We start from the raw sequence: 26,603 nt of genomic DNA, 5'->3' as shown, positions 1-26,603 counted from the left end.
GCTACATTTTGAGAACTACTGGTTTAATGAATATTCTTTTCTGTTTCATCACCCTAATCTTATACTTTGCCTTGCATCACAGTCTGAAGCTTCACTGATGCAGTTTCTACAGAAAATAAACCTCCCGGCTCCTGGCTGGGAAATAGGTGCCAGGCAATTTGGGCTTGGAGAGGGAACTTGGCGTCCTCGTTTCCAACTTGTTTCACGTGTGCTTTTTCTGGTACCTGATGCCCCCAAGTCTGGAGTACGTGGGTTAACACAGTCTCTCTTCCACTAGAATTCCTTTTGCGGGTACTTGGGATGGAGCATTCTCCTCTCTACCAAGTCAGTTAACTCTTTTCCGTCAGTGACTGTCCACTTTCCCAAGTGAAGTCTTTGTCCTCTGTTGTTTCCTCTTCTATTTTGTTTATATGACATTACAGAAAAATCTTTTACTACATCATTTTAGTATGGTTTGGGGAGGAAGTAGGGAAAAAATGGTTGTTTTTAGCTTCAGCTCGTTTTTCAAACTTACGATGTAAGGGAAAGATTTTCTATGAAAATGCATTTTCATATGAAGTATTGCATTTTCTATGAAAGAAAAGTAAAATACCCATTAGGCCATAGTTTGATTCTTGGCATCTTTTGTGATCAGAAACACACCCATTGAGATAGAAAGTAGTTGTAGAAAGAGTATTTTTATAAAATCGCAGTTTGCTTATTTTAAGAAAATTTTTATCCAAGGACTGCTAAAGGACTTCTGAGAGTGAATTGGGTGTAGAAATGAAGCAAGTTTCATTTGTTTTAATCAAGCTTATGATAGAATGAACAACTGCTAGAATGAATTTGAAGCAATATGGTTAGATGCTCTGTTATTTCTTTACATTTTAAAATAGTAACAGCAATGATAATATCAACTGAGGTATATTTCCATGTGGTGCATCCTGCTTAGGATGTTTTGGGAAGTTGCTATGTATTTTCTAAGCTCCTTCATAATAATCAGCACTTGGCAGAAAAGAAGCCTGAGTTTTGCTTGGCGAATTTACAGAAATGAAAACAGCTGGGATCAATAAGAGGCATGCCAGAGGGGAAAGCCGGCTTCATTTGGCTGCCAGAAGAGGAAATTTGTCCCTGGTGAAAGCTCTAATAGAATCTGGAGCAGATGTGAATCTAAAAGATAATGCAGGTTTGTATTTTGAAATCGTAGTGCTCTTTGTCATTTGAACTCACTGATACACACATTTCATCCACCCTCCCCCATTTTGATCTTGGCTGATATAGGCCTGTTAACCTTGAAAATCTTTTTTACAGTGTATTATTATTTAGTTCACTAGTAAGTTTTGTCTTGGTTCCCGCCAATTGCTAAAATAACCTTTTCCTTCAAAACAGTTTTTAACATATGTTTGGGAGCATTCAGAGGGAGTATACAGAGTGCGAAGTAAAAGAAGCTTTATTTAGGCCTTTCCCATGGAGACCTTAATATCATTCCCTAACTTTTGAAAGAATGCCAGTTTTCCATTGCCTTGTCTCTTCTTTCCTCCTCTCTTTATACTCTTCCTGTTTTCTCCCTTGCCTTGTTTTTATTTTAAACCTCCATTTTAAAGGTGATCTAGTATTTTTCTCAAGCACAAAAAAAACTTGTGTGAGGAATTCCAAAGGGGAAAAATTCGAAGATTGATTGATCAAATGTCATTTTAAAGAGAAGTGTGGCAATAGAAGATACAAATAGGAAAGTCAGATGATCTTAGTCTATTTTAATATCTGATTTGAAACCAAGTGACATGAATACTATTTACTCTGGTCCCATTATATTTTCTATGAGTCTTTTGTTTTGGCACTTGTATCAACAAATGTTTTTGATGAGGTTAATGTGTTTAAAAAATGAAACATGCATTCCAAATTGAGGTATAGTTGACTTATAATATATTAGTTTCAGATAGACAATATGGGGATTCAGAATTTTTATAGATTATATTCCATTTAGTTATTATGAAATATTGGCTGTATTCCCTATGCTGTACCATACATCCTTGTAGCTTATTTATTTTATACATGGTAGTTTGTACCTCTTAATCCCCTACTCCTTTTTTTTCCTCCACCCTTCTCCTCACTGGTAACTAATAGTTTATTTTCTATATCTGTGACTCTATTTGTGTGTAGTCGTATTTGCTTGTTTGTTTTATTTTTTACATATAAGAAATGGTAACATGGAGTATTTATCCTTCTCTGTCTGACTTACTTCACTAAACATAATACCCTCCAGGGCCATCCATATTTTTTCATGAGACAGAATTTCATTCTTTTTATGGCTGAGTAGTATTCCATTTTTTATATATGTACATATATATGTGTGTGTGTGTGTGTATGTATGCACACACATACATACATGTATATGTGTGTATGGTGTGTATATTTATACACACACCATATCTTCTTTATCCCTTCATTTGTCGATGGACACTTAGGGTGCTTACCTATCTTGGCAACTGTAAATAATGCTACTGTGAACACTGGAGTACAGGTATCTTTTCAAATTAGTGTTTTTGATTTTTTCAGATATAAACCCAGGAGTGGGATTGTTGCATCATATGGTGATTTTATTTTAGTTTTTTTTTATTTTAGTTTAGTTTTTTGAAAAACCTCCATACTGTTTTCTGCAGTGGCTTCACCAATTTATGTGCCCACCAACAGTGTACAAGGGCTCTCTTTTCTCCACATCCTTGCCAGCCTTTATTATTTGCAAACTTTTTGATGATAGCCATTCTGGCAGGATTGGTTGATATCTTATTATGGCTTTGATTTGCATTTTTCTGATGATTAGCAAAATTGAACATCTTTTCGTGTGTCTCTTGGCCATCTGTCTGTATGTCTTCATTGGAAAAATGTCTATTCAAGTCTTCTGCCTATTTTCTAATTGGTTTTTTTTTTTGTTTGTTTTGTTTTGTTTTTAACACACCCACAACATGAGGAAGTTCCCAGACCAGGGATCAAACTGGCATCACAGCAGTGACCCAAGCCACAGCAGTGACAATGCTGGATCCTTAATACGCTAGGTCACCAGGAGACTCCCTGTTTATTAGCCCCTTGTTGGTCATATCCTTTGCGAGTATTTTTCCCATTCAGTAGGCTTGTCTTTTCATTTTGTCGGTAGTTTCCTATGCAAAAGCTGTTCAGTTCAGTTAGGTCCTATTTGTTTGTTTTTGTTTTTGTTTCCTTTTTCTTTAGGAGACAGATCCAAAACAATATTGTTTTGATTTATATCAAAGAGTATTCTGTCCATGTATTCTTCTAAGAGTTTTGTGGTTTCTGGTCTTACATTTAGAATTTTAACTCATTTTGAGTTTATGTATGTGGTTTGAGAAATGTTCTAATTTTATTCTTTTACAGGTAGCTGTCCAGTTTTCCCAGCACCACTTATTGAAGAGACTGTCTTTTCTCTGTTGTATTTGCTTGTCTCCTTTGTCATAGATTAATTGACCATACATGTATGGGTTTATTTCTGGGCTCGCTATTCAGTTCCATTGATTTGAGTGTCTGTTTTTGTGACAGTACAATACTGTTTTGATTACAGTAGCTTTTGTAGTATAGTCTGAAGTCAGGGAATGTGATTCCTCCAGCTCTGTTCTTTCTCAAGATTGTTTTGGCCTTTCAAGGTCTTATGTGCTACCATACAAGTTTTTAAATCATTTGTTACAGTTCTGTAGAAAATTCCATTGGTATTTTTATAGAGAGTGCATTGCGTCTGTCGATTGCCTTGGGTAGTATGGTCATTTTAACTATATTAACTCTTCTAATCCTTGAACATGGTATGGTATATCTTTCCATCTGTTTTAATGTCATCTTCAGTTTTTTTTTTTTAATAACTGTCTTATACTTTTCCAAATGCAGGTCATTTACCTCCTTAAAGAAGTTTATCCCTAGATATTTTGTCCTTTTTAATGCAATTCAAAAGGTCCTTAATTTCTCTTTCTGATTATTTGTTGTTAGTATATAGAAATACAACAGATTTCTGTGTATTAATTTTTGTATCCTACATCCTTACCAAATTTATTGGTGAGCTTGTGTAGTTTTCTGGTGGTGTCTTTAGGATTTTCTGTGTATGGTATCAGGTTATCTGCAAGTAATTACAATTTTACTTCCTTGTAATTTGGATTCCTTTTACCTAGTTTTTTTGTGTCTGATTGCAGTGGCTAGGACACCCAAAACTATGTTGAATAAAAGTGGCAAGAGTGGGCATCCTGGTCTTTTTCCTAATCTTAGAAGAAATGCTTTTAGCTCTTCACATTGAATATGATGTTAGTTTGGGGCTTATCATGCACGGTCTTTATAATGTTGAGGTATGTCCCCTGTCTACCTGATTTGTGGAGTTTTTATCAAAATGGATGTTGAATTTTGTCAAAAGCTTTTTCTACATCTGTTGAGATGATTGTGTGATTTTATTCTTCAGTTTATTAATGTGATGTATCACATTGAATGATTTGTGGATATTGAACTATCCTTGCATCCCTGGGATAAATCCCATTTGATCATAGTGTATGATCCTTTTAATGGATTGTTGGATTTAGTTTTCTAATATTTTGTTGAAGATTTTTGCATTTATGTTCATCAGTGATATTGACCTGAAATTTTTATTTTTGTGTGATATGTTTGTCTGACTTCGACATCAGAGAGATGCTGGCATTGTAGAATGAGTTTAGGAGTGCTTCTTCCTCTGCAATTTTTTGGAATAGTTTGAGAAGGATAGGTATTAACTCTTCCCTAAATGTTTTGTAGAATTCACCTGTGGAGTCACCTGGATCTCTGTTTATTGGGAATTTTTAAAATTTCTGATTCAATTTCATTACTGGTGATTTGTCTGTTCATATATCTATACATATATATATATAATTTTTTTTTTTTTGTCTTTTTGCCTTTTCTAGGGCCGCTCCCGTGGCATATGGAGGTTCCCAGGCTAGGGGTCAAATCAGAGCTGTAGCCACTGGCCTATGCCAGAGCCACAGCAACACAGGATCTGAGCCACGTCTGCAACCTGTACCACAGCTCACAGCAACACCGGATCCTTAACCCACTGAGCAAGGCCAGGGATCAAACCTGCAATCTCATGGTTCCTAGTAGGATTTGTTAACCACTGAGCCATGATGGGAACTCCTGGTCTATTCATATTTTGTTTCTTCCTGGTTCAATCTTAGGAAATGGTACATTTCTGGAAATTTGTTCATTTTTTTTCTAGGTTGTCCTTTTTATTGGCATACATGTAGCTGTTTGTAGTAATCTTTGTATTTGTATCAAATAATTTGTATTTGTATCCTTTGCATTTATGCAGTGTCAGTTAAAATTTCTTTTTCATTTCTGCTTTTTTTGATGTAGGCCCTCTCTCTTTTTTTCTTGGTGAATCTGGCTAAAATTTTATCAATTTTGTATATCTCTCCAAAGAACCAGCTCTTAGTTTCATTGATCTTTTCTGTTTTAAAAATTTAGCCTCTATTTAATTTCTGCGCTCATTTTTATGATCCCTTTCCTTCTACTAACTTAAGGTTTTGTTTGTTTTTCTTTTTCTACTTCCATTAGATGTAAGGTTAGAGTTGTCTTGTTTCATAATATAAGATTGTATCGCTATAAATTTCCCTCTTAGAACTGCTTTTGTTGAGTTCTGTGGATTCTGGATTGCTGTTTTTGTTTTCATTTTTTGTTTTTGTTTTCATTTGTCTGTCTGTATTTTTTTGTTTGTTTGTTTTTTTCCTATGGTTTCTTCAGTGATCAATTAGTTGTTTAGCAGTGTATTGTTTAGCGTCCATGTGTTATGTGTTTTTTGCAGTTTTGTTTTTGTAGTCAATTTCTAGCCTCATAGTGTTATGGTCAGAAAAGGTGGTCAATATGATTTTAATTTTTTTTATTTACCAAGACTTGTTTTGTGACCAACTTGTAAACTATCCTGGAGAATATTCCTAGTACACTTGAAAATAAGGTGTATTCTGCTACTTTTGGATGAAATGTTCTTTATATGTCAGTTAAGCCCATCTGATATAATGAGTCATTTAAGACCAGTGTTTCCTTATTGATTTTCTTTCTTTTTTTTTTTTTTTTTCCGGTCCTTTTTTTTTTAAGGGCTGCACCCCCAGCATATGGAAGTTCCCAGGCTAGGCGTTGAATTGGAGTTGCTGGTGCTGGCCTATACCACAGCTGCAGCAACACCAGATCTGAGCTGCATCTGTGACCTATGCTGCAGCTTGGGATCAAACCCTCATCCTCATGGATGCTAGTCCATTGCCTAACCCACTGAGCCACAGCAGGAACTCCCTTTATTGGTTTTCTATCTGGATTATCTGTTCATTGACAAAAGTGGGATGTTAAAGTCCCCTACTCTTACGGTGTTACTATCTATTTCTCCCTTTATGTCTATTAATATTTGCTTTATGTATTTAAGTGGTCCTACATTGGGTGCATATATATTTACTGTTGGTATGCCTTTTTCTTGAATTGATCCCTTGGTCATTATATAATGTCATTCTTTGTCTCTTATAACAATTTTTGTTTTAAAGTCTATTTTGTTTGATATAAGTTTGCTGCCTCAGTTTGCTTTTTGTTTCCATTTACATGGAATACCTTTTTCCATCCCCTCACTTTCAGTCTCTGTGTGTCTTTAGATCTGGATTGAGTCTCTTGTAGGCCGTATATATACAAGTCTTATTTTTGTATTCATTCAGCCACTCTGTATCTTTTAATTGGAGATTTAATCCATTTACATTTAATCATTTATATATATATATACTTATTGCCATTGTGTTGTTTGTAGTTCATTGTTTTTGTAGTTCTTTTTTGTTCCTTCCTTTGTGATTTGTTAATTATCTTTGGTGTTATGTTTGGTATCCTCTCTCTTTTATGTGTGTATTTATTATAGGTTTTTGGTTTGTGGTTACCATTAGTTTTATTATATCAATCTATATATATATATGTATAAATTTATGTATATAATAACTTGATTATTTTAACTTGCTGATCTCTTAATTTCAAATGCATTTTAACAGTCTTGCATTTTTAGTCTCCTCACAGTTACTATTTTTTGACCATGTATTTTTCATCTTTGTTTTGTGTATTCTTTAACTGCTTGTTGAGCTATAGATGAGTTTATTATTTTTGTCTTTTAATCTTCTTAATAGTTTTGTACCTGGTTGATTTACTGCCTTTACTGTATATTTGCCTTTATTGGTGAGCTTTTTCCTTTTATAATGTTCGTATTCTAGCTGTGGCCTTTTCTCTTTTGCTTAGAGAAGTCCCTTTAACATTTCTCATAAAGGTAGTCTGGTGGTGCTGAACTCTTTTACCTCTTGCTTGTCTTTACAATTTTTTTGTTTGTTTTTTTGGCTATGCCCACAGCATATGGAAATTCCTAAGCCAGGGATCAAACCTGCACCACAGCAGCAACCCAAGCCACTGTAGTGACAGTACCATATCCTTAACCCACTGCACACAAGAGAACTCCTGTCTGTACAACTTTTGATCTTTTTATCAAACTTGAATGAGAGCCTTGCTGGATAGAGTATTTTTGGTTATGGGTTTTTCTGTCTCATCACTTTAAATATATAATGCACTACCTTTTGACCTTCAGACTTCTGTTGAAAAGTCAGCTAATAGCCTTATGGACGTTCCCTTGTATGTTATTTACTGCTTTTCCTTTGCTGTTTTTAATATTCTTTCTTTTTCTTTAAATTATACTATTTCAGTTATAAAATAGATGTCTTGGTGTCATCCTCTTGAGGTTGATCCTATTTGAGTCTGTCTGTGCATTCTGGACTTGGGTATGTTTTCTTTCCCAAGTTAAGGAAGTTTTCAGCTATCATGCCATTTCAGTTTTTGTTTTTTATCTCTTGTTTGAGTGTTCTTCCTATTTTCTTTTTTTTTTTTTTTTTTTTTTTTTTGGTCTTTTTGCTATTTCGTGGGCCACTCTCGCGGCATATGGAGGTTCCCAGACTAGGGGTCAAATCGGAGCTATAGCTGCCAGCCTACGCCAGAGCCACAGCAACGCAGGATCCGAGCCGCGTCTGCGACCTACACCACAGCTCATGGAAACAGCGGATCGTTAACCCACTGAGCAAGGGCAGGGATCGAACCCGCAACCTCATGGTTCCTAGTCAGATTCGTTAACCACTGCGCCACGACGGGAACTCCTATTTTCTAACTCTTTGTTAAAAACTTCTAACCTCTCACTCTGTTTACCTATTCTTCTTCCAAGTTCTTTGATTATCCTTATAGTCATTACCTTGAACTCTTTCTTAGGTAGATTTCCTATCTTCACTTCACTTAGATCTTCTTCTGGGGCTTCATCTTGTTCCTTCATTTAGACATGATCCCTATTGCCTTATTTTGCCTAGCTTGCTATTTTTGTTTCTCGTGTATCTGGTAGATTGTTTACATTTTCCAGCGTTGGAGAATTGGTCTTTTTAGATGTCTTATGCTTCCCACCTGCACACTCCCCTCTGCTCTGTGGGTGCCCCCTATGTGGGCTGCCTCTGTCCTACTCTTGTGGCAGGCTGACTGATTTGGGCAGTCTGGTAGGCTTGGTTTGCCCTTAGTTGAGTTCATTGCCAGGCCCTGCTTTTTTTTTTTTGTCTTTTTTGTCTTTTTACAGCCATACCTGTGGCATATGGAAGTTTCCAGGAGAGGAATTGAGCTGCAGCTGCCAGCCTCCACCACAGCCACAGCAATGTAGGATCTGAGCCATGTCTGCGACCTACACCACAGCTCGTGGTAAGGCCAGATCCTTAACCCACTGAGCAAGACCAGGGAATCAAACCCACATCCTCATGGATAAACTAGTCAAGCTTTTTACTGCTGAGCCACCATGAGAATGTCCAGCCAGGCTCTGCTTTTTGTGGAGGCTGTTGGCCACTGGTTGGTGGGGCTCAGTTAAGAGGTGGCTGGCTGCTGAACCCTAAGGGGCCCACCACTGGGCAGAGTCCAGATACAGGAGATTCCTGGGCTGGTGCCCACCTGCCAGTGGGTGAAGCTGGTTCCTGGGATTAGTGCTAGCCCACTGGCAAGCAGAGTCAGGTCCTGGGGACTGACTTCAGGGCTCCAGATTGCAAAGCTGATATCAGACTGCTGATGGGTGGGGCCAGTTCCCAGCACAGATGGCTGTGCGATTCATTGTGTCATGAAGTTTTGGTTAGCCTGCTGCTGGGCAGGACAGGGGCCCATCTGGACCTTGGGTTTATGCTGGTCTGCTGATGGGTAGCTAGGTCCTGCCACAGCAGGCCTTCAGGCTGTAGTTGTCCTGGGGCTGGTTTTACCTGCTGGTGAATGAGGCTATTCCTGAGACTAGAGCAAGCTTGCTAGTGGGCAAGGCTGGGGCCCAGGGGTTTCTGGAGCTGGTGTCTCTCTATTTGTGGATGGAGCTGGGTACTAGGGTCTCTGGCAGTAGAGCCCTGGATGTCCTGTGCCCTGGAGGACAGGGTCAGATCCTTGGCCCTTTGGTGTGCAGGGCCAAGTCCAAGGGCAGCTGTGGGTTGAGAGGATCTTAAGGCAGCCTGTTTTAAACATTATTTCTTGTGCAATACTTAGTATGTACATTTGAATCAATATAGATATCAATGTCATTAATTCAAATAAACTTAATCATGAAGATATTACTTGAGTATTGAATTATAAACAGCTTGTTTTTTTCTTTTTTAGGTTGGACACCACTTCATGAGGCAGCTAGTGAGGGATGTAATGATGTAATTGTAGAGCTGTTAAAAGCTAGTGCTAATGTTAATTGTGAAAATGTAGATGGAATTCTGCCCTTACATGATGCTGTTGCAAACAGTCATTTAAAGGTACAGTGTACATCAGATTCGGTTCCTATTACTTTCTCTTAAAAAAAAAAAAAGTGAAAACAATGAAGGTTTCTTAAATAGAGAACTAAAATGATTCCTTAAAACAAAGGATTTTTTAAACACTGCTTAAAAGCACAAATGAATATGATATTGTATGTAGATTAGAAAGTAGTAAGTACATTTCCTAATTATTTTTTTCATTTTCTCTTCATCATGCAGTTCATGTAAGTCAGAATTAAATGCAAGGGTTCAAAGTAAACACAACCTGGAGTTCCTGCCATGGCTCAGTAGTTAACGAATCCAACTAGGACCCATGAGGTTGTGGGTTCGATCCCTGGCCTTGCTCAGTGGGTTAAGGATCTGGCATTGCCGTGAGCTGTGGTGTTAGTCACAGACGTGGCTCAGATCCCGCATTGCTGTGGCTGTGGCATAGGCTGGTGACTACAGCTCCGATTAGACCCCAACCTGGGAACCTCTATATGCTGCGGAAGCGGCCCAAGAAATGGCAAAAAGACAGGAAAAAAAAAAAAAAAAAAAAAAAACCTCAAAGTAAACACAACCTTTCAGTGTAACACATTCCGTTTATAGTTGCCTTAAATGATTTACTCTTGTGCATAAAAGAGTCTATGTAATGATGGTGGTATATGTGACAGCTAGACTTTTTTTAAACTCAGAATTTCTCAGTGGGTTTGAAGTTTTGAAAAAATTTGGGTAAAAGTTTCACAAGAGAAAATTACTAGGGTCATTATTTCAGTAACACTGAATTTCAAATCTAGACATTAAAATTCCTCAATTTTTTTTTTTTTTTTTTTGGCTTTTTAGGGCCTTACATATGGAAATTCCCAGGCTAGGGGTTGAGTTGAAGCTGCAGCTGCTGACTTGATGAAGAATAATGTCAGATGGATGGACTAATGTCCAGGGAGGCTTCTTTTGACCAGAGAAGCTCTTTGACCTTTAAGATTTTTAAAATAAAAAAGAGTAGACAAAATCTCAAGATCGTGTGGTTGTGCAGTGGAAGAAAGCAAACAAGGAGAATCATTAAAATGATGAGCTTACTGGTTATTTGTACAGAGAAAAGCCCACTTAAAGTGAAACCACTTAAATAAGAGCCAACACTTTATAGTGGTAGAATCAAGATTTTGGACATTATCTTGAAAAATAGAATATAAGAGTCTCCCCAACACCACCCCTATACTTGAAAATTTATTAGGTGTTACAGAGCTCAGATGTGGTTGTACTTAAGAGCTAAGCTTTATTACAGCAGCGTAGCAAGGATACATAGCTGCATCAGCATCAATGGAGTCACAGGTACTTCAAGCATTTCTGCAACCTTATTTAATACAAGACTTCAGGAAGTCCTACATCTGAGCATTTTGACTTTATAATCATGCATAGTATATTTCCATTTTATTGTTGATGGTTTATAATATCAGTGATCAGTGGTAAGCTGACCAAAAACCAAGAAAAAGATGTGGACTTGATGGATGGGGAAAAAGCCATGTTAATGAGCCAGGGCCAGGCCGGGGGTGGGGGGGGGGCGTATTTGATAGGATTGGATTTTGTAAGTGGCCTTCATGAGTGAGATTTTTCCTGTTTTGAAGATTCTAGCTTCTCTCATAGTAATTTGGTAACTTATGTGGTTGGAGAAAGTGATTACTCATATATGAGGGTCCAATGTGAAGATAAATTCAAGAATTGAAAATTAACCACAGGAAATAGCAGAAGTGGAGCTTGGTTTAGTAGGTAAAACACCGAACTGGTATTGGAAAGCTTGAGTTCCAAGCCTCGTTCTGATGCTTAAAAAAGATAAAGGTATCTTTACCCCTGAACAAGGATTTTGATCTAGAGCTATACTGTTCTGTATTGTAGCCGCTAACCACATGTGGCTATTTCAATTTCAATTTTAAATCAATTAAATCAAAATTTAAAAATTTTCGTATTAGCCGTATTTGAAGGGCTCAATAACCACATGCAACAAGTGGCTCCCATATTGGACAGTGCAGATTAGAACATTCCATCATCACAGGAAACTCTGTTGGCCAGCTTTGGTCTAGAGCAAGGATTGGCAGATATTTCCTGAAAAGGGCTAGAAAATCAACAGTCTAGGTTTTCTGGGCCATACAATGTCTATTGCAGTTACTCGGCTGCTGTTCTAGTGCAAAAGCAACCATAAGTAGTATGGAAATGAGTGGGTTTGGCTATGTGCCAGCAAAACTTTATTTACAGAATCAGGCAGCAGACTGGATTTGGCCCGTGGGCCATAGTTTGCTGTTGCTTGATCTAGAGGATCATTTATATCCTCTTACCTAAGGATAACCTTTCATATCTTTATTGCCTTTATTTTAAGGAGAAATGTTCTATTTGAAAAGAAGGAGGTAGTATTTTTAATGATATTTCAATTCCTTTGACACTGACATACTGCAAGCATCTTTCCTCATATCTTCATTAATTTTCCCACCATGTGACAGTTCTTCTGTCATTGGCTCATTTCATTTCTGACTCATTTTTTCCTTTTTGTCCATATTACTTTATTTTGAGATAGAATATTGATAGATTATCTAGGAAGATTAAAAAGAGAGCAAGAGAGTTAAACACATGGTTTTATATACCTAATCAGGATCAATTCTGTAGCATCCTATATACTTAATTCTTAATTTTCTTTCATGCATGACTACATGCAGTTATTAAATACCTTATTTTCTTTTTAATTTTCAATTAAAAAAAAATCTTGGAGTTCCCATTGTGGCTCAATGATAATGAACCTGGCTAGTATCCACGAGGATGGGGGTCCAATTCCTGGCTCCATTCAGTGAGTTAAGGATCCGGCATTGCCGTGAGCTGTGGTGTGGGTCGCAGATGCAGCTTGGATCCCATGTTGCTGTGGCTGTGGTGTAGGTTGGCACCTGCAGTTCTGACTCGACCCCTAGCCTGAAAGCTTCTATATGCTGTGGGTGTGGCCCTAAAAAGCAAAAAAAAAAAAAACACTTATTTTCTATTTAACTTATTTCAAGATGGTCATGCATTCATGTATTCTACCTTTTTAAATGTAAAGAATAAAAAGATAAGAAAAAAGAGAATGAAAGGTAAGATTTTTTTCGTACGGCCATGCCCGTGGCATGCAAAAATCCCCCAGGCCAGGGATTGAACCCCTGCCACAGCTCTAACCAGAGCCACTGCAGTGACAACACCAGGTCCTTAAGGTACTGAGCCATGAGGGAACTCTGAAAGGAAATGATTTTTTAAAAAGATAAAATGTGGGTAGGGATGGACATCCACTTTTGGACAAGATAGAATAGCAGGGAAAAGATATCCCTTCCCACCTTAACAACTAGAAACATGAGCAAAATATATTAAATAAAATTTTTGAGATATTGGACCACATGCAGCAGAGGGCATTGGTCCCTGAGCAAAATGAAGCAAATGAGATGAGCCCTATGACTGCCCCACATTATGGACTAGAGGAAGTTTCCAGGAGAATGCTTAGGGAGGAAGAAAACATAGCCCTATGGTCTCAGTGAGTTGAAAAGATAAAATTTGGAGTTTAAAAGGCTCCAACAGTGAGAATTTATGGGGCAAAATACCGGATGGAAAAGATCTGTACCAAGAGAACTCTCCAGAGATTTAAAGAGAAATCCCCTCATTTTGGAGTTCCCATCGTGGCTCGGTGATTAATGACCCCAGCTAGCATCCATGAGGACTTGGGTTCGATCCCTGACCTTGCTCAGTGGGTCAAGGATCCGGCGTTGCCGTGAGCTGTGGTGTAGGTTGCAGACTTGGCTTGGATCCTGCATTGCTGTGGCTCTGGCATAGGCTGACAGCCACAGCTCCGATTCAACCCCTAGCCTGGGAACCTCCATATGCTGCAGGTGCAGCCCTGAAAAAGACAAAAAGATCAAAAAGAAAAAAAAAAAAAAAAGAAAGAAATCCCTTTGGCTGATCTACAAATGTGTATAAGAAAACTGTCTAAGGCTAGGCAAAAAGCCAGCAGAGAAGATGGGCAGAACCATTACCGAGCTTATACAGGGCTGATTAGGGAACTATTTTCCTAAGCCCCACTGTGTGCCAAATACCTTACAAGGGCTCACATTTAATCCTCATAGGTGATAAAAACGAGTTTCAGATGATAAGTAATTTGCCCAAGGACATAGTGAGTAGTAGGAGTGAGTTTTCTGCTTGACTTTAAAACAAATATGCTTTCCTGTATGCTGAGCTAACTCTAGGCTGACAGAACAAATAAAGGGACTATCCTTGTAATTTCTACTGGCTCATTTGCTCCTGAATTTTTCTGCTTCTCCATGCCTGGACACAAGTAGAGAGAGAGAAGCTACTACTCGCACATAGCATATTTTTACCATATTTGACCATTCTTATGAATTCAGAAGGTTTTTTCAATGGTTTGAATCACTTGCTTGCCTTGTGCAGATGAAATCATTGGCTGATTTTACTAATTGACTTATATTGTCAACTAATCATGTTTTAACTTTAATCAATTACAAATTTAATTCTAATATACAATTTTGACTTATTCCAAGAAATGTTATTTATATTAGAAATTTCAACCCCCAAAGTGTTAGAGCATTGCTCTTTGACCTTAGCTTCCTCTTCTGTAGAAGATGGGGTTGGAGTGGATTATTTCTGTTTTTTTATTTTGTTAACATTCTATGATTGTAGGTCATATATTTAGGAGATATAACATATTTGCACAGAGATTATTAGAATGGGCATTAGGTTCCTGGGATAGCTCATAAAACCTCCTAAACAATAAACATATCTGAAATATAGTTCAAATAGAACTTTATTCAACTACGTCTAATGGCAATTTTATTTTGTTTTGTTTTTTGCTTTTTAGGGTCACACCCATAGCACATGGAAGTTCCCAGGCTCGAGGCCCAATTGGAACTGCAGCTTCTGGCCTACATCGCAGCACAGCAACACCAGATCTGAGCCTTGCCTGCGACCTACACCACAGCTTGCAGTAACACCTGATCCTTAACCCACTGAGCAAGAACAAGTATCAAACCCACATCCTCATGGATACCAGTTGGGTTCATAACCCATTGAGCCCCAATGGGAATTCCTAATAGCAATTTTTAATACAGCTTATAATATAATATAATATGATCTTGAAATGATCCTTGCTCCCTTCCCACCCTATCCTCTAGCAGCTTAGGGGACGATCAAGGGCTTTGTTAAAGATATAGAATAAATCCTTCTGCACATCAGCCTACCTAAATCTGCCTCTTATGGCAGTGAAAGCAGCATATCTGGTACTGCTTGTTTTGTTCTCCTGTGAGGACAGATCAGCCCAAATCAGTGGATCACTTTACAGTTGTCATATCAAACTTAATCAAAATTTTCTTGGTCAGAGTTTGAAAACTCTTTGATAACTTTTAATATTTTGTAGTAATGTCTTACAGTGAAAGGAGAAATTACTGATCTTAGGTGTCTGTAGAAATAACTTTGAAAAAATACCTTCTAGGCAGCCGAGATTCTACTGCAGCATGGAGCAAACCCCAATCAAAAGGATCAGAAGCAGAAGACTGCTTTGGATAAAGCAGATGATGAAAACATGAAAGACCTGCTAAAATCTTATGGTGCTATTGAGACTCATAATAGAGATGAGACTGATGCTGTAGTCACTGGTATGTAGGGCAATATAGCTGGCTTTTTATACAAGTGTATACTTGTGCTTAGGGGAAAAAATCTTCAGATTTGTGTAAATTGTTTCTTAACTGGGAATAAATGATTCGTATGTTTTTTAAACTCTTGAAAAGCATCCTTTATTTTTAGTGATAGCATATCCAAACTTGGTTTAATTTATGGATCATATATGATCCTACTGTATTGGAATTGTATTTTGAAATGAAACATGTACCATGCATTAAACAGTCAATCTCCCTAACACTGGATCTGAGATAGGGATGTTACTGGAACTATGCAGATTGGTTTACTTGTAGTGAGACTGGAAAAGGATGACATTATATTAAACTCTTTGCAACTAGGATTCCATTACTTCAGAATTTGTAATGATTCATGCAAAATTTGACCTGATGGCAACTTTTCCAGACTCTAGTATTCTAGTGCTAGAATATGAATCTGTTAAGCAAATATGTATGTGTGTGTATGTGTAATATATATTGTAGTAGAAAGAATATTTCAAGGGAATGTATAGTCAGGTAAAATTTTGTGAACCATTCTTTAGCAATAGTTTGCATTTAAATAATAATGCAATAGTTGTATATAAGCAATAAGCATCTAGTGAACAGTGATTTAGAAAACATACATTTGTTAAGCATATGCTATACAAACCAGGCACTTGCCCAAGAGGAGCTTCCAACTTCCAGTGTTGCAGGGAGACTAACTAGAAAACAGGCAGTTGAACACAATTTTGCAAGTGTTGAGTAGAGGTAGAGGAAATTGTTCTTCCTTTTCCCTCATGGCTTGAGGCTTGATGCATAGAAGAAGAAATCCAGGAATTGATCTCTCCTCTCTGTGAGGGAGAACATTGGGAAGAGAACCCCTGTCACATGCTTTCCCCCAGCCTACCAGTTTTTACCAACTGTTGGTTTTCAGGGGAAGAATCATATTACCAATATGATTGTTCAGAGCCAAGCATGATCATTGTGTCCTATGTGGTTAGTGAACTAAATCGCATGTGGATCAAAGTCGTGATACTGATAGAAAAATCCTCTTTTCTTTACCTGACGATATTGGTAAATCCATAGGCTCAGGGCCTTTCTTAGAGCCCTAGCCATCTCTCTCTCCCTCCTCATGCCCGTATTTGGGGTTATTGGTCACTCTGTTATAAAGTGCTATATTTATTCCCACTTTTCTGTTGTTCCTAGTATATATCCCTATGGAATGAGAGGTATAGGGTACCCCCACATGGAGAAAGGGAATTCAGAATGAGAAAAAGTTCAGAGAGAACTTTATGGAGACAAGGAATTATAGTCATAGTGGTTAAGAGCATGGCTTGAATCAAATTTGGTTTCAATGCTAGCACGTGACATTAGGCAACTTCTTGAATCCCTCTAAGCTTCATGTTTCTATTCTGTAAAATGAATACAAATAACTACCTACTTCACAGAGATCATATGAAGATTAAATAAGAATATTCAGGGAGGAGTTCCTGTTGTGGCTCAGTGGAGTAAGAATCTCACTAGTATCCATGAGGATGCAGATTTGATCCCTGGCTTCGCTCAGTGGGTTCAAGGATCTGGGATTGCCGTGAGCTGTGGTATAGGTTGCAGATGTGGCTTGGATCTGGTGCTGCTGTGTCTGTGGCGTAGGCCGGCAGCTGCAGCTCTGATTCATCACCTAACCTGGAAGCCTCTATAGGCTGCAGGTGCAGCCCTAAGAAAAAAAAAATTATGCAGGGGAAGAGTTCAATATCCAGCATGTGATAAGTATTCAATAAATGTTAGCTGTAATTAGTCAATTAATAATAATAATAAATAATAAGGGACTTACCAACATTAGGACATCATAGTAATTATAAACTTGATGTATCCTTTCCATTCCTATCACCATTATAATTAATAAAATAAGGCCAAAATTTTTCACATTCTTAATATATTTTCTTTTTTTTTTTTTTCCCCACTCTACAGCAAGGGGATCAAGTTATCCTTACATGTATACATTACAATTACATTTTTTTCCCCACTCTTTGTTCTGTTGCAACATGAGTATCTAGACATAGTTCTCAATGCTACTCAGCAGGATCTCCTTGTAAATCTATTCTAAGTTGTGTCTGATAAGCTCAAGCTCCCGATCCCTCCCACTCCCTCCCCCTCCCATCAGGCATTAATATATTTTCTAATTTTATTTGTTAAAGTTCCTGCTATCCGGTTAAAAAAACAAAAACAGTGTTTTTGTGAGGACTGCAAAACTTTCGATACACATTCTCTTTCACATCAAAAGAAAACAGAAGAAAACCTTCCTGTGGTGAGTAAAGTTGAAATCCTTTTGTTCTTCAGCCTGGAAAATGCCATTCTGTAGGCCGGCCAGCCATTGGCTATTGGGCAATACTCTTTCCATTTTAAGGACATGCAGTTTGAAAATGTTTTTGTCCTAAGAAAATGATATAGCATAATTGAGCAGAATGAGTCAAGAAAATATGTTAACTCTCCACTGTCTGCATTGAACACAGAATTGTAGTTCAGCTCCTAACCTTTACACCTGCATTGAGTTCTTTGGCTACTTCTTATTCCACAGACAGCATCACTGTCATGGTGTGTCTTAACCCACTCACTCCCAAAAGTATCTAGGATGTATACTCAGTAGGAAAGATCCTGGAACCCAGACAGAAGAGGAAAGTAATCTGGTTTAACCAGCCTGGATCCCACTTGGTTTATAGCAACAGTGTTTGCTGTATGTGAAATCTCTCAAGTAAAGGTATATTTTTGAAAAAAATAACATAGAGTTGTGCATATATTAATTTATAAGATGGATATCCTTAGTTTGATGAAAACACACAGCTTACTAGACACTAACTTCTTAAGTAGCATTCTCAATGAAATATCATTTTATTGTAATATTAATATTTTAATGTAATAATAATATTGTTCACATAGAGGGGAAAATATCACTCATTGAGTCTAAACTATGACTAATCAACTGGTTAATACCTGAAATATTTTAAGCAGTATTCAAACTAAATTGTGTTTGCTCCAGCATTTCAAAAATATCTTATGTTGTTCCTAGTATCTATGGTAATGAATGAAAAGTCAGTTATCAATCTAATTGTGATTCTATTGTAGATAATATGCCTTTTAAGCATGTAGTTTTTAAGATTTTTCTTTTACATTCTGTGGTTTCACTAGGTTGTATCTAAATGTATATGTGTTTGTATTAATTATACTCAGTACTAGACATGCTCCTTTAATCTGGAGACGCATTTCTCATTTGTATTCTGGAAACTCTTAGCCCTTATATCTTTGAATATTGCCTCTCCCCCATTGTCAGTATTCTCCATTTTTTGAAACTCATGTTTAGATGGCTGTTAGACCAGTCTCTTTGTCTCCTAATATGTTTTTCATATTTTTCTTCTTTTTAACTCTCTGCTCTGTATTCTGGGTAATACCCTTTGGTCTCTCTTCCAGTTTATTACTTCTCTCTTCATATATTTCTAATCTATTTAACCCATACATTGAGTATTTGATTTCAATGACTATATTTTTTATTTCTAGAAATTCTGTGGGGGTTTTTTTTGTTTGTTTTTTGTTTCTTGGGTTTTTTTTTTTTTTTTGTCTTTTGTCTTTTTAGGGCCACACTTGCAGCATATGGAGGTTCCCAAGCTAGGGGTCAAATCAGAGCTGCAGCTGCCAGCCTGCGCCACAGCCACAACAACCCCAGATCCGAGCTGCATCTGCAACCTACACCACAGCTCATGGCAACACCAGATCCTTAACCCACTGAGCGAGGCCAGGGATTGAACCTGCAATATCATCGTTCCTAGTTGTACTCATTTCTGCTGTGCCACTATGGGAACTCCAGAACTTCTATGTTTCCTTTAAAATTTGGTGGGTTTTTTGGCCATGCTTATAGCATGCAGATATTCCCAACTCAGGAATCGAACCTGAGCCACACAGCAGTGATAACACCAGAATCTTAACCTCTAGGTCACCAGGGAACTCCAAAATTTTTGTTTTAAAAAAACGTAGTAAAGAGATCTTGCCTTACAATATTGATGGCATTTTAAAAGATTTTTCCAAACATTTAAAAAGGAATTTTAAAGTCTCCTTATGACTCTTTCTCATGATAATATGATTCTTCATGTGGTTTCTAATTTTTTGGGGCAGGGAAGGCAGTGGGCTGCACCTGTGACATGGAAGTTCCCAGGCTTGGGGTCATATTGAATCTGCAGCTGCTGGCCTACACCATAGCCATAGCACTGCAACCCACTGAGCGAGGCCAGGGATTGCAACTAGTTGAGTTATTAACCCACTGAACCACAGTGGGAACTCCTATAATTTTTTTTTTCCCACTAAACAGCAAGGGGATCAAGTTATCCTTACATGTATACATTATAATTACATTTTTCCCCCACCCTTTGTTCTGTTGCAACATGAGTATCTAGACAAAGTTCTCAATGCTACTCAGCAGGATCTCCTTGTAAATCTATTCTAAGTTGTGTCTGATAAGCCCAAGCTCCCGATCCCTCCCACTCCCTCCCCCTCTCATCAGGCAGCCACAAGTCTTTTCTCCAAGTCCATGATTTTCTTTTCTGAGGAGATGTTCATTTGTGCTGGATATTCGGAAGATGTGGTATATAATTTTTTTTTATTGTCTTTTTGTCTTTTCAGGGCTGCACCTGTGACATATGGAGGTTCCCAGGCTAGAGGTCTAATTGGAGCTATAGCTGCCAGCCTACACCACAGCCACAGCAACGCAGTATCTGGGCTGCATCTGCAACCTACACCACAGCTCATGGCAACACCAGATCCTTAACCCACTGAGCAAGGCCGGGGATCGAACCTGCAACCTCATGGTTCCTAGTCCGATTCGTTAACCACTGAGCCATGATGGGAATTCCCAGTTTTTTAATGTAACTTCATTTCAGTCCAGGTGGTTTACTGTGGAAGTTTCAGTGTGCCTAGGCTTTGTGTTTAACATCTGCCTCTGCTGGGGCCCTAAAGGTTTATCAGTTTCACACCAGTTTTTATGCTAATTTCTTAGTTTGGGTTCCTGAACCACATAGATGGTATAAATTTAGTTCTCACATACATGTGTAGCATAGACTGGAGTCTCTAATCTTCTACCCAAAGCCTTGGATAGGTGACAAGTAGAATTTTTCTAATCCTTATTTAAGCTAAAGGACACCCACTCAAAGTCACTAGTTTTATGAAGGGACTCCATTACGACCCCTTCCTCATGTGAGCCTGAAGCCTTATCTCCTATTCCCTTGTCGGCATTAAAAACCCAGCTCCCAGTGCCTATGTTTGTTCCAAATCCTTTATGAGCCACTGCTGGCTTCATTTCATTCCCCTTTCTTTTGCTGGTCTTAGGGTGTGTGTGTGTGTGTGTGTGTGGTGTATGATGTGTGTGTGTTGTGTGTAGTGTGTAAAGTTTATTATATCTAGTCTAATATATTTTTCTATGTTTCGGGAGTAGAAAAGGGGTCCTTATATATATCAGCTCAGCTCACCATATTGACCTTAATTTAAGTATCGTTAGGGTATATTTCCAAGAAAGATGAAAACATTATGGAAAAACCACCATTTGTTATTAAATGTATTTGCTTCGGGAATAATGTGTATCCTTTTTTTTTTTCAGTGGAGGTTCCCAGGCTAGGGGTCAAATTGGAGCTACAGCTGCTGGCTCACGCTAGAGCCACAGCAACGCCAGATCCAAGCCGTTGCGTCTGCAACCTACACCACAGCTCATAGAAACACTGGATCCTTAACCCACTGAGTGAGGCCAGGGATCGAATCCACAACCTCATGGTTCCTAGTCGGATTTGTTTCTGCTCCGCCATGATGGGAACTCCTAATGTATATCATTTTAGATGCCGAACCTCAGAGAAATGTAATGGAGATAGAGGAGATTAATGAAAACCAACTTCAAAGAAAAGGAAAAAAACTTGAAAGAAATATGAGGACTTTAAAGTCATTGAGAGTATATCTTTCGTAAATGTGAAATAGATTTCAAATATTGAAAATTTCAAACCAAATTGGAGGTAGGTGGTGATCCTATGGCCAGATGCAAAGAAAAAAAAAGATGATTTTAGTTTGGTGCTACCTTCTTTTTTTTTTTGTCTTTTTGCCATTTTCTTGGGCCGCTCTCGCAGCATATGGAGGTTCCCAGGCTAGGGGTCGAATTGGAGCTGTAGCCACCAGCCTACGCCAGAGCCACAGCAACGCTGGATCCAAGCCGCGTCTGCAACCTACACCACAGCTCACGGCAACGCCGGATCGTTAACCCACTGAGCAAGGCCAGGGATCGAACCCGAAACCTCATGGTTCCTAGTCGGGTTCGTTAACCACTGCGCCACGATGGGAACTCCTGGTGCTACCTTCTAACACCTTCAAATCACAGCAGGTAGGCAGCTTCCTTCTCTACCCTCATACAATGAATACAGAGTAGTAATAATAGTTGACGTTCACTGAGTACTCATTATACAGTAAGCTTTCCTCTAAGTGCTTTATATTAGCTGATATAGTCCTCATAATAATCCTTCTGGGTAGTTTCTTTTAATCTCATTACCTTCCCCATTATCGAAAGGAAGCTAAAATAAGAAAGGTTTGACAACTTAACCCAAAATTACATTTCTCTTAAGTAGCAGTGGCAGATTTAAACTCCAGGCAATCTGGCTCCAGAGTGTATTCTCTTAATCACTACACTTTATTATACAAAATTATAAAAGAGGTATCAGAGGCCAAAAAAAAAAAAAAAAAAAAGATGACCCTGCCATAGTAACAGTTACAAATCTGGAATAAAATCATAGTGAAGCTTTATAATAATTAGAGTATAAACTAGAGTGTAAACTATCTATATGTAGACAAGAGTATAAACTATAAGTTGCTTGAAGACAAAGTTAGGATTTTTTTTTTTTTTTGGTAAGATAAACTAGTAGTAATGAAGGACGAAGAAGGGGGATCTTAGAGGGAAAGTTACCACACGTCTGTGATGAAATGTGGAGCAGGTGCAGCGTGAAAGGTTTTGGCCCCTGGTGGACAAGACAGAGTACATCTACAGTATGAGGCAGAACAGCAAGGAAAGTCAGCACCAAAAGATGTTTTCTTTATCCAGACGTGTAGGTAGAGGCTCAGCCTGGGCACACATTCAGATCTTTAGTTTGCTTTTATAACCATAGCTATTCAGTGTAAAAAAAAAAAAAAAAGATAAATATTGAATATTTATATTTTATAGTTTCACTTCAGTGCATTTCCTAAATGACAGCAGTGAGATTGCCTTTCCACATAACTGGATGGTTTTATTATCTGCATTTTCCATATCCCTTGGAGACACCATAGTAAAATTTTAGAGCAACGCACTTTACAAGGCTTTGAGGACCTACATGTTTTAAAAATGAATGTATATTGAGAACATATTAAAGGATATGTGAATTGGTCCATCCATTGTCATTTATTGAGCAAAAACTGTGTATCCAGGAGTGTGGAAACCATATACAAATATGAAAGCCATGCTCCTGCCTACAAGATCTCATTATTTTGATGGAGGAAATACCATCTATAAAACATTATACATGTTAATGCTAACTTATGTAGCACTAAAATTCTTAAGTAATTCTGAGAAAGGAGAAAGCAGTATGGATTAGATTAGAGGTTTCATGTGTGAGACTGGTTTTATACAATAATAATAAGCAATACTTACTGAGCTCTTACTCTGTGCTGGCCCTGTCCTAAGCATTTCACATGTTACTCAGTTCAGGCAAGGAGACGATTAACTTGCTGTAGCCAACCAGCTAGGAAGAGTGGGAGCTAGAATTCAAACCCAGGCAGTCTGGTTCCAGAGTCTGCTCTGCAATTCTGTCTCTTATAAGAAAGAGAGGGATCTGGGTGAAGTCATTGAAGGCATTTCACATGGGAATATTAGTACTGACAAGTGCATAAAGAGGTGATTTTAAATCCCCTTTGTGAGTTTTTGAGAGTGTGGTGTTTGGTGTTTCTAAAATCTTATATGTGAGATTTTAACAGTGTGCAGTGATAGTCATAAAGCCTTCAAGTGAACTTGTTGCATGTGTGTAGTTTTTAAATACTGTGTCCTGGGTTTTTTGGGTTTTTCTTTCTCCTGTACCTATAATTATAACAGAAGTCATTGAGAAATTATGAGTCTTTGTATGGTTGCTGCTCTTGCATTCTATTTTCCAGCCTCAGATCTGCTACATAAATCAAGATATAGCTAAGTTTACTTTTTTCCCCAATATGGACTATTTATACAGTTAAGTTTAAATATATCATGAGTACATTATGAACAAAAAGGGAAATGAACATTTTTGAGACACTTTCTGTAGCACTTTTATTGAGCATTTGTCAATTTCATATCAGAGAAGAATGTCTGTCTTCATGTAATTAAGTTTTTGGTATTTTTATCTGATAGCATCAGACCATCAGTTCCATTCTACAAGATATAGAAGAAAAGCAAGAAAATTTATTACAGTTTGAAATAAGAACTCCTGAAGATGCAGGTAAATATTTATTCATTCTCAAGTTTGTTTCAATCATCTAAGATATTGCTACCTTATCTTCTTAAGTTACATGTTTATTTCAGAGCTTACAGTGGCTGAAAAAGTGGTCTTTTTAAATGCAGACATGCCAAGAATGATCATTAGAAATTAATGATGCAAGCCAGTAGTTTGTGTAGTTGTTGATAGAGATACTTCTAGAGTCAAGGTATAGTATGAATAATTTGAGAAACACTCAGAACCATGATCATAGATCAGCCACTACCAGTGAAATGTTTAGATAGAGATATGACAAAATTATTTGACTACGTGATTTTTCAGCTTCACCCAGCTATGGTAATTCTTAAAAGAAAATCAGAAAAGAAATGAGTAGTGGTGGCACAAGTAGAGTAAATCCTTATACCTTTCAGGTGAGCACATTTACCAGGTGAATGTCTTACTGCATAGATGCCTTTCTGTTTACAAAACACTAGGGATTCCAAGTAGTACATTAGATTCTGATCCCTGACCTAATCTAATTTCTCAAAACCCCAGTGAAATTTGTAAACCTTTGATAGCTCACAGCTAATTTTCTTGAGTTATGATTTACAAGGTAGAAAGTAGCTCTTCAGAGATGTAGATCTGAATGTTAAAAGTGATTGATTAAATATAAAGTAACTTAAAGTATCTCATCAATCTTTTGTGTGGCAGGATACAAGTGTTAATTAATCTCTTAGCCTAACTCATGTTGTATACCCTTAAAAAATTATTTCTTTTAAAATTATACCCATTCTTCTACTCGTTATGGCCTAACACATGATACGGGTTACATTTTGAGGAAAATAATGTGAAATAATTTATACTTCCAAACAATATGTATAGCCCATATATTTTATTTAGTATTTGTAATATCTTACACAACTAAGATTAATTTTACAAATGTATACTTTTTTCATTAGAAAAGGCAAATAGATACACTTCAAAAATAATAATGAGGAAAAACTGTGCTAAAATTACCTACTGCCCCACCACAATATTTTGGTGTTTTTGTTTTCTTTTTTTCCTAAGAACATAGTTATATAATTATACCTCAGCAAAATTTTTAAGAAGTGTAGTTTGGATCAGGCTAGATGTGCTATTTTTACATTCTTTTCTCTCATAGTCATCATTCTTAGTGGCTATAAAGTATCCTGCTCAATAAATGTTCTATAGTTTACTTAATTTTTTTCTTTTTGTTGAGCATTTAGGTTTTCCCAGTTTTTTACTATTCTACAACACATAGCTTTTTCTAGATTTAGGATTAATTTCTTAGGAAAAATTAACATAATTGGAATTATGAGTCAAAAATATATAGACCTTCTTTTGGCCATGCCCATGGCATGTGGAAGTTTCCCAGGCCAGGAATCAAACCCATACCATAGCAGCAACCCAAGCCACTGCAGTGACACTTCTGGATCCTTAACCTGCTGTACCACAGGAGAATTTCAAAAATATATAAACATTTTAAAATCTCTTGATTCATATTAGTAAATTGATTTCCTAAACTGTTAAATAATAATTTATACTTCCACCAGTGTACCTTAATGTTTGTTTTCCTTTACACTGCATCAGTATTTTCAAATAAAATAATTTTTCCTCTTTAATCAGAAGATAACCCTCATATTTTCACTTGCCTTATTATTATTATTATTATTATTCACTAGTTTTATTTTCTGTTTCATAAATTGACTCTCCTGTTTGTTAATAAACTGGAGCCATTTTGTAAGTCAGAGAGAAAGAAAAGCATCATATGATATCACTTACATGTGGAGTCTAAAAAAATAATGCAAATGAACTTATTTACAAAACAGAAACAGGCTGACAGACTTTGAGAACAAACTTAACAGTTACCAAAGGGGACAGGTGGGGGGAAGGAGTGGATGGGGGGTTTGGGCTTGGTATATGCACACTGTTGTATATGGAATGGATGGTCAAAGAGAACCTGCTGTATAGCACAGGGAACTCTGCTCAATATTCTGTGATAACCTATACAGGAAAATCTGAAAAAGAATGGATATGTGTATATGTATATAACTGAATCATATTGTTGTACAGCAGAAATTATCACAACGTTGTAAATCAACTATACCTCAATTAAAACTTTTAAGAATGAAATAAAAGGAGTTCCTGCTGTGGTACAGTGTGTTTAGAAACTGACTGCAGTGGCTCAGGTCATTGCAGAGACTTGAGTTCCATCCCCAGCCTGGTGCAGTAGGTTAAAGGATCTGGTATTGCCACAGCCACAGTGAAGGTCACAGCCTTGGCTTGGAGTCAGTCCCTGGCCCGGGAACTTGCATATGCCGTGGCTGTGGCCATAAAAAAAAAAAAATTTTTTTTTTCTAAAGATTCTGAACTTAAAAAAATAAAAAATTGGAGCCATTTTATATAATCAAGTTATTGACCCCTTTTCTGCCACAGCTGCTGCAAAATCTTTTTTTGCCACTTAACTGTCTTTTTATTTGTAACCTGTTAGTGTGTGCTTAAATACAGAAATTCTCAAATTCTCAAAATTCTGTAAAGTAGAGTGTGTCAGGTTCTTTGCTATTTTTTTAGTGCTTCCAAGATTAGAAACATTTCTCCCCTCCCCACCCCCAAACTTTATAACTTAATTTTTTCCTATTAGAAGGAAGGACAATGAATTCCTAGCA

At 37.4% G+C, this 26,603-nt stretch overlaps 1 protein-coding gene across 1 annotated transcript in view; it reads left to right on the top strand.

Annotated features, from left to right (window-relative positions):
- ANKRD31 (ankyrin repeat domain 31) overlaps positions 1-26,603 on the top strand; it is a 172,461-nt gene that overhangs the window by 100,027 nt on the left and 45,831 nt on the right. The window contains 5 exon segments of the mRNA XM_021084452.1: positions 1,028-1,165; positions 9,649-9,791; positions 15,271-15,433; positions 17,626-17,735; positions 23,853-23,940. Coding sequence (XP_020940111.1) covers positions 1,028-1,165; positions 9,649-9,791; positions 15,271-15,433; positions 17,626-17,735; positions 23,853-23,940 — 642 coding nt within the window.

This window comes from Sus scrofa, chromosome 2 (genome assembly GCF_000003025.6).
Source record: "Sus scrofa isolate TJ Tabasco breed Duroc chromosome 2, Sscrofa11.1, whole genome shotgun sequence".
In the NCBI taxonomy this organism is placed as follows: domain Eukaryota; kingdom Metazoa; phylum Chordata; class Mammalia; order Artiodactyla; family Suidae; genus Sus; species Sus scrofa.
This window is presented reverse-complemented; position numbering and strand designations above follow the sequence as displayed.